Source organism: Vespa crabro, chromosome 1, assembly GCF_910589235.1.
Source record: "Vespa crabro chromosome 1, iyVesCrab1.2, whole genome shotgun sequence".
NCBI lineage: Eukaryota > Metazoa > Arthropoda > Insecta > Hymenoptera > Vespidae > Vespa > Vespa crabro.
In genome coordinates this window covers 1,423,351-1,432,500 of record NC_060955.1, presented here as the reverse complement: position 1 = coordinate 1,432,500, position 9,150 = coordinate 1,423,351, and the positions used below count along the sequence as shown (strand labels likewise).

At 26.9% G+C, this 9,150-nt stretch overlaps 1 protein-coding gene across 1 annotated transcript; it reads right to left on the bottom strand.

Moving 5' to 3' along the window:
• Positions 1-2,212: 2,212 nt before the first annotated feature.
• Positions 2,213-8,584, bottom strand: LOC124426021 (peptidyl-alpha-hydroxyglycine alpha-amidating lyase 1-like). Its single transcript, XM_046967226.1, has 6 exons — positions 8,069-8,584; positions 7,765-7,963; positions 7,027-7,650; positions 6,527-6,940; positions 6,252-6,458; positions 2,213-5,416 (listed from the first exon to the last, which is right to left on the bottom strand). Exons 1-6 carry the CDS (start codon positions 8,165-8,167, stop codon positions 5,208-5,210), a joined length of 1,752 nt encoding a protein of 583 aa, XP_046823182.1. The 5' UTR covers positions 8,168-8,584; the 3' UTR covers positions 2,213-5,207.
• Positions 8,585-9,150: the final 566 nt, after the last annotated feature.

The following is a 9,150-nucleotide window of genomic DNA, read 5'->3' as shown; positions in this document are numbered from 1 at the left end:
TGTCGGTGTATTATTACTAACGAACGTATACGATTTTTAATGTACAAAAAATAGCGCGGGAAGAGAAAAAGAAAAGAAAAGAGAAAAAAAAGGGGAAAAAAGGAAGAAGAAGAAGAAGAAGAAAAAAACAGGAAGAGAAAGAGAAGAGAAAAGGAGGAGGTGAAGGAAAAGGAAAGGAAAGGAAAAAGAAAGGTAACAATTATTGTTATTATTAATATTATATAATAATAATAATAATAATAATAATAATAATAATAATAATAATAATAATAATAATAACAAAAACAACAAGGCTCGAGCTCGTACGTCTTTACCGTTTGTGTCTTTCGATTTTTTCATCTTGCGTTTGAACTAAAAAGAAATTTCAACGCGCTTAACGCCGACCGTCCTCCCTTTGAACTACCCTATAAGACATCTCCCATCACTATCACCGTCACAACTTTCTCCCCTAAGAGAATAATATTAGAAATATTATTTATATTAGATTGAAAGAGATCGTCGTAGTTTTCGATTATATTTTTAGATGAGAAGAAAATCTATCTTTTCTCACTTCTTTTTCTTTTTCTTTTTCTTTTTTTTACTTTCTCGAATCAGTGCAATGTTAAAACTTTTACACGAACGTAGTTACTTACATGCATAAGTCACGAGAGAGTCGTTTAGTTAGCTTGCTTGTTAATTCTATTTCACGATCTATGTGATCACGATCGCGATCGTTCGTTGATAATAAAGAAGTAGCAGAAGAAAAAAACAAGAAAAAAAGAAAAAAAAATGGAATAAAATAAAGTGAAACGAAACGAAACGAAACGAAACGAAACGAAATGAAATGAAATGAAATGAAGTGAAATGAAATGAAATGAAATGAAATGAAATTTTTGAAATCACAACGAACAACGACTGATCGCAAGTGTATTACTCGATGATGCATACTACTGTTATATGTTTATTAATCTATACGCTATTTAATTTATTTCATCGTACGTGCGTAAATCGATGAATGCTGAGAAACGAAGAGAGAGAGAGAGAGAGAGAGAGAGAGAGAGAGAGAATGTGTGAATGAATGTGTTGTATGTATACGTGAAGGATGGAAACAGGTACTTACGTTATACTGCACAATTTGGCACTTAATATATTTCCCAGTAAAATTTAAAAATTTTTCGAACGTGTGCTTTCTCACGCGAGTGTGTTATTTTGAAAACAAAAACTAAAAAAAAGAAAAAAAAAAAAGGAAAAAAAGGATAAAAGAATACAAAAAAACTAAAATGGACGAAAACAAATACAAAAAAAAAAAAAAAAGAAATATTTCCTTCGCATTGTTCAATTCGGGAGATTAATCGAGTCACGAAGGACAAAAAAAAACAAAAAGGAAGAAAAAAGATATTTACAAATAAAGATATGACATAGTGGACGTGGGTCAAAGGTTTCCAAGTTATATTAAACGTTACTCTCTCTCTACTATTTTTTTTTTTTTTCTTTTTTCGAGACTTTTTAAGCTTCGCATTTAAGCTCGTAGCTTTACAATCTGAAAATAAAAAAAGGGAAAAAAAAAGAAATAAACGGAAAGGAAGATTAGAAAAAGATTAAAAAAAAAAAAAAGAAAAACAAAAAAAAGAAGAAAAGGAAAATTAATCTGAAACGTCTCGAAAAAAAATTGAATAATTGATTTTTGAAAATTATCGAAGAACTTTTGGCCCATCCTGTACTTTGTAAGAAGAAGCGTCAAAAGAAGTAAAAGAAGAGGTGAAGGAGGAGGAGAAAGAAGATAAACAAAAAAAGAAACGAGAGAAAGAAGGAAACAGCATAAAAAAAAAAGGAAGTAACAAAAAAAGAAGAATGAATACGAAAGAAAAGAAGAAGAAGAAGAAGAGGAAGAAGAAGGGGAAGAAGAAAAAATAGAAGAAGAAAAAAATAAAAAAATGGACTGACTTCGTCGCACACCTTTGTCACAGATCCCATTTATCGTCTTTTAGTGATAAATAGATGAACTTTAATTTTCATCGTTATATAGTTGTGTATAGAGGTCTCAACTAAATGTGTAAAAATAAATCATTAAGAAAGTAAAATATCGAAGTCTCTTGCCGTTCACAACATACAACCAAAAATTATCCTTTTTGTGAAATAATATACATATTGATAATAATAATAATAATAATAATAATAATAATAATAATAATATTAATATTAATAATAATAGAATAAAGAATAAAGAAAAAAATACACACAGGGATTTTATTGAAAATATATATTTGAATACGCGTACACAGATTGAATGAATGAGTGAGAGAGATATAGAGAGATACAATGATGCTGTTCGCATGTATTGGAAATAGTGCGGAATTAATACGCACTGTAAATATCTATATATTATATATATACCATACATATGTATATATATATATATATATATATATATATATATATGTATGTATGTATGTATGTATGTATGTATGTATGTATAACGTTAACGTTAAAGAGGGAAACACGGAAACGATTTCTTAAGGATTAAAACTTATTGTGTATTTTTCGAATAGTTAAGATGTAAGAGCGCAAAGTGATAAGAGATATCAGTTTATTATTCGTCAGGTACTATATGTAGAAGAAGATCATTCATCTCAACGTTATTATCGATGGAAAGTTTTTCCTTTTCTTTTTCTTTTCTTTTTCTTTCTTTTTTCTTCTTTTTTCTTTTTTTTTTCTTTTTTTTCTTTCCCCTATCTTTTTCTTCCCATAGAAAGTTTTTACTCGTTTGATGCAATATTTTAAATTTCTCCTTTTCCTTTCTCACGTCTTTATTGATTGATTGATTGATTTATTTATTTATTTTATATATTTATATATTTCCCTTTTTTTTCTTTTTTTATAATTATTATCTTTTTTTTTTTTTTTTATTTTTTCCTTTGCCCTCTTTCTTTTTTTTATAATAATTAAATAGATTATATTGATAGATCATGAGGAACAATTATGGGGAGGTTGTGGAAGCGCGGTTAACAATTATAATGCAGTCATCGTTTAGTAAGTAGCTGATAGTTTTAAAAGCCAATTACTTATATCGACATTCTCGTGTATCTGTCTGTGTGTCTGTCTGTCTGTCTGTCTGTATGTATGTGTGTATGTGTGTATGTGTGTATGTGTGTGTATTAGCTACATTTAAATAAGCAGTCATCAAAAACGACAATAGAGAATTCGACAACTATTATCGTCATTGGCATCATTAAATACGATATGTCACTGTATAATACTGTATAATATATCATTGTGTATCTCTGTGTGTGACATAGATTCTTCATCTTCTTTTTTGTTCTTTTTTGTTTTTTCTTTTCTTTTTTTTTTTTTTCGTTTCGTTTTTCTTCTTTTTCTCTTTTCTATCTTTAAATTCACGTTAATACTCGACGGTAATCTATCGTTTCAACGATTGCAAAATATTATTTGAAATTATATCAAAATATTCCGTCTTAGGATATATTAAAATCCTTGACGATTTTTCAATAATATCTCGTAAAAATTGTCGACTATAACGACACTTGGGTTTCGTAGCCATTGATAAAAATAGTGAAACGTATTACGGAAATATCGAATTGAAAATAACGCTTTAAAAAAAGTACCCTGCGAATATATCCTTTTTAAGACTTGTTTTTCTCTTTCTTTTTTTTTTTTTCTTTTCTTTTCTTTTTCTTCTCGATATATCGTATCATCGGAATTATTTATTATCATTCGAGTTTAATACGATCTTAACGCGTTATTAAAACCTTTCGCATAGAATTCGTTTTTATCGACGTTAATAACGTCGATAATTAGTTATCTACCATATCTACTACAGTTCGCTATTTTATCGACTCGAATTTAAAATATTTCTTTTTTTTTTTTTTTTTTTCATTTTTTTAAACTGAAAGAAAGATCAAACAATTTTTTTTTCTTTTCTTTCTTTTTTCTTTTTCTTCGATAAATACATGTCTCTCTTTCTCTCTCTCTCTCTCTCTCTGTCTCTGTCTCTGTCTCTGTCTCTGTCTCTGTCCATAGTAAACACTTTACGATCAATTGGATTAATCCTTAAGAGGATTTACGTACGTGAACATTTTTATATTTGTCAATAATGTTAAAAGAATATCTTTGAAGAAAGGATCGTATAATAAGAGAAAAAGAAAGAAAAATGGCTTCGTTTGAACAGCCATTGGTTTTTTTGATATTTCAAATATAATCTACACGATAGATCGTTACATTTTTCCTTTAAATAATATTGACTGCCTTTGGACAATATGTCTTAAGTTATATCGATACGATTCAACAAATTTTTCTTTTACGTTTGTAACGAAACAAAAAAAAAAAAAAAAAAAAAAAAGAAAAAAAAAGAATGAAAAAAAAAAAGAAAAACACAAAAAAGCTTATTATCATACCTTATCAAATACCATAACTTCACGTTGTAACGTTAAACAATTTTGTACTTGTGTACTTCTATATCGTCGATTAGATTGTTTTCATTGAACATATCTGTTATTAATTTTGTCATGTATTTTAATTTTCAATTAGGTTCGACGCACATGTATAACAATCGTTCTTCGTTCTTTAAACCCCGACAAATGCACGTTCGTCAATCGACTCGATCGATTAACACGACGATACATTTATTAAATCGATTAATTTCATTTAATAAATCCTTTATGTGTATAATATAATGTTTAAATGTATACGTAATATATCGATTTTGATCAATTTGTTATTCCATTGCAAATAATGGAAAAAATTGCGTCTCTATGATCGAACACCTACCTACCTTTTTTTTGTTTTGTTTTTTTTTTTGCTTTTCTCGGTGATTCGCGGACGAGGTAAGTTCTTCTACTTTCTTTCTTTCTTCCTTTCTTTTTTTATTTTCTTTTTCTTTCTCTTTTGCTTCAACATTGTTCTATTTCAAAAATAATAATAATAATTTTTCGATTTATCCAACGATCGTCGTAATTTTTTATACTCATTGACATTGTTAAGAAATTTATAGACGTTAACGTGGAATAACGTGAAATTCGATTAATCGTCTTTTACATTTCGAAATTTTTGATTATTATAATTTTCGTTCGAATTGGTGACGATAATAGATCGTTCGAACATGTTACTTTTTTCTTTTTCTTCTTTTTTTTTTTTTTTCTTTTTGTCCTTCGCACAAGTAATTCTCTTCGTAAAAGTAATTTCTTTTATGTTATTATTTGATAAACGTGAAGTATTCATATCATCATGTTTAAATTATTCTCAGAACGTTCGTCGTCGGAAGTTTCTGGTTCGGTATTCAATTTACTGAAGTCACGTTTGTTCGGCCGTTTTTCGAAAAATTTAAATCCCTTGCCTCTTCGTTTTTCAAGTAAGTTTGAAAACTTCATCTTTTCCCTTCTTTCCGCTTGCCAATGCATTCTTTTACGCATCATTAATAAGCATCCTGTGTGATAAAAAAAAAAAAAAAAAAAGAGAGAAAAAGAGAGAGAGAAGGAAAGATATGTTTATAAATTAAGTTATTGTATGTACGGCTATGATAATATTTGCACAGAGTTTGTTTTACATTTATCTAGAAAAATGGAAAAAAAACAAAAAAAAACAAAATTGTTTTTCCATAAAATACTGAATAGAAATAAAATCTTATATTTGTGTGATAGACGCGGCTTATGAAAATATAAATAATACAAATAAATAATAATGTGTATACAGGCGATAAAATATAAGAAGCGTAAATTATATATACATGATATCAAGTAACATGCCAGTAATAATTATAATTAAATATCAATTATTATGTAAAAAAAAAAAATATATATATATATATAATATTAAAAATCGATTGATTTTTGCAATACGTTTAGATCATTGGAATGTTGCATTAATAATGCATACTGTGTGCGTTATAACATTTAAACGATGATATTGAAACATTGAATGTATAAAAACTTCTCTTATCATATCATTAATAGTAATTATGTATATATATATATATATATATATTGTATTACAAAAGGAACCTGACCTTTTTATAAAATCTAATTAGAACAAGCGGAAGGAAGACTGTTAAGTAGATATAAAAATAAATCATATAAATAAAATAATTACATAGAACATGCAAGTCCAATTTTACAAAATGGTCGGACATGCAAATATTTATATAGCTACACTGTGTGATGATATAAATTATTTGAAAAAAAAAAGAAAAAAAGTAGAATAAGATAATCATTCAACCAATTTTGTAAATTCAACATTAGCCTCCTCATAGTGATGCAATCTACCTCTTTTTTGACATTTCGCTATAACAGCAGCAGTAGTCACGCATAGTGTTATAAAAATAACAGTAGTTGTAACAAGAGACAATATTAAAGTTGCCATTGTAGTTTTTGAATTAGACGTTTCTTGAGAATTAATATCCGTTAATGGTGCGGTTTGATGATGATTCAATGTATGCGTAGAATTTTCTATTTTGTTAGCACTGGTTGATTCTGCGTTATAAAGTCATAAAAGTAAAGTAAAATAATTTCTTATTAATATCAACTAAAAATTTACTTACTTTGTAAAAATTTATATATCTTTGATGTATCTAAGTCTACAATGTAAATCTCTGATCCATCATTGTTTACAGCTATATCGTGTGGTCTACGTAATCTTTCTGTAGGTGCAAATTGTGATAATACATTTCCAGAATTGATGTCTACGATAAAACCACGTATATGCTGATCATTCTCAAATAAATCAGGTCCATTGATTAAATAAATTTGTTCTTGGGCGTATGCTACACTGTATATTTTAGTACCAATGCTAGGATGTTTGTACTCTTTATGGAATGTCCCATTACTAGCAAAAAAGCAAGAAACTCTACCATTTTCTCTATCGGCAACAAAAATATAATCAAGATCATTTGCCAAAGCTAATGCATGCGGTACAAAGAATGCATTATGTGGTGGTGGTTGTTGATAAACATATTCTGAAAAATATAAATATAATTCAATGATATTATTCAATGAAGAAGGTATTACATAATATTTCATAATATAAGTTAGAAAAGTTTACCTCTTACTCCCCAATGACGACCCCATGGTAAAATTCGTTCACCTTTTTTGTTAAATTTAATAATTCTAGAATTACAATAACCATCGCTAACAAAAAAATCTCCATTTAATTGTACAGCAACTGCTGTTGGCTTACAAAATCGTGTTTCATCGTTACCAGGCTCAAAAGCCTCACCAAGAATCAAAGATGGTTTTATAATACTGTGTTTAAATAAGGCATTTCGATCGTGATTATCAATCTCTATTAATTTTCTATCGTATTGTTCTCTTTTTAAATCTTTCCAATGTGCCTCTATATCGTTGGCATCGAATTTTAATACTTGATGTAAGGCAACATCAGTAATCCAATAATTTCCATTGAAATCTATGGTCAATCCATGAGGTAAATAAAACATATTTTTACCCCATTGTAATAATTCTTTTCCAGTTTTATCCATAAGAAAAATTGTATTTTCCTTTATTGGGCCTTTATTAGGATCAAATTTATTTTCATTGTTAAACGTATCTTGGTCCCAAGTTCGTCTTCCTCTATGGAATAACGCTATATTTCCATTAGGATCCAATGACACTGCAGATATTTGTCCCAATTTTAAATTAGATCCCCATTTAGAATCCCATACTATATCTAAAATAAAATTATATACATATATATATATATATATATATATATATATATACATATATACATTTAATAATATATAAAATTATATACAAAATGTAATCAATAGAAAATTCTTACTTGGATCTAATGTTTCTAAAGATTCAGATAAATTTTCATTGTTAATACTATTGACATTTTGTGCCTGTAAATTACGATTAACAGAAAGTATTTGATTCCATTGAGATGCCAAAGATCCTAAATTTCTATCTGTATTATCTGGATATTCAGAATATTCGTTAAAGTTAAATTTTGTTTCTGGCAAGTGAACTGGTTTCTCCTATATGACAATATATTTTTTTCTTATTAATTAAGTTACCATATGTTATTACATATCATTCATAATTCTATCTTATTTTAAGAAATATTTTTAAGATATACGTACCTGAACGTTTGGCAAATCTTGAGAAAATGTTTTGACAATGGCAGATATAATAAATAAAATATATAAATAGCATGTAATGTCATGCTGTATAAGCTTCATTCTTAGAAAAAATTGTCATTAGTTTTTGATAAACAGTTAATACATTCCTTATAAATATCATTTAGTACATTGCTCGTAAAAAGCACACAATTCTTTAATAATAATATATTCAAGAAATTATTAGAAAGATCATATCTAAGATATTTTAAATGAAGAACAACATATCAAATTTGTATTGATATTTGGAATTATTGTTTCTGATGATAACACAACGTATGATTTTAATTATGAGATCTTATAATTGCAATTTATTTGCAAGATCAAATATTTTCACTGATACACGATATCAAAGGCATTATATTTGTTTAATATTTTTAACAATTTTCAATTTACAGATGTCGACGTGTCAAGAATAAAACAGCACGTTCCTATTGAGAAGTAGCGTCCAGCCTAAGCAGAACCATACGTTTCGAATGATCCTGTTTTATCGGTACAGGTAATCTTAAGAGTTATCAGAAGAGGGCGACTCAAGTATTTCCAAGAACTTTAAAAAGAATAATAAGATTTTTTATAATAAAATTTTTTATCAGTACGAAGATAAAGTTATCTCTTTAATAAAGTTATTTCAATGATAATAATAATAATAACAATAATAATAATAATAATAATAATAATAATAATAGTAATAATAATAATAATAATAATAACAACAACAACAATAATAATAATAATAATAATAATAATAATAATAATATATATTATCAAATTAAATTAAATTAAATATTTATAAAGAACTTTATAATACTTTGTTGTATGGGATAAACGATTGTTTGTTACGATATATTAATTTTATTTTTTTTTTTTTTTTTTGAATTAGATACATAATTTGTTTCGTATCGTATTAATATATAGAATTAGTTATAGCTAATATTTATAATAAACAATGATTAAATATTATACGTCGTCGAATTATTCAAATTGGCATCGTTTCTTATCAAATATAACTAATGACTTACTGTTAGTTCATAATCTAAGCTTTAGAA

Excerpts from the sequence above, each read along its gene's own strand:
- LOC124426021 (XM_046967226.1), bottom strand. The coding sequence starts at position 8,167 with ATGAAGCTTATACAGCATGACATTACATGCTATTTATATATTTTATTT. Across the intron at positions 6,941-7,026 it reads TCGTCATTGGGGAGTAAGAG|AATATGTTTATCAACAACCA; the intron begins GTAAACTTTTCT and ends TATATTTTTCAG. Across the intron at positions 6,459-6,526 it reads GATATATAAATTTTTACAAA|AATCAACCAGTGCTAACAAA; the intron begins GTAAGTAAATTT and ends TTTATAACGCAG.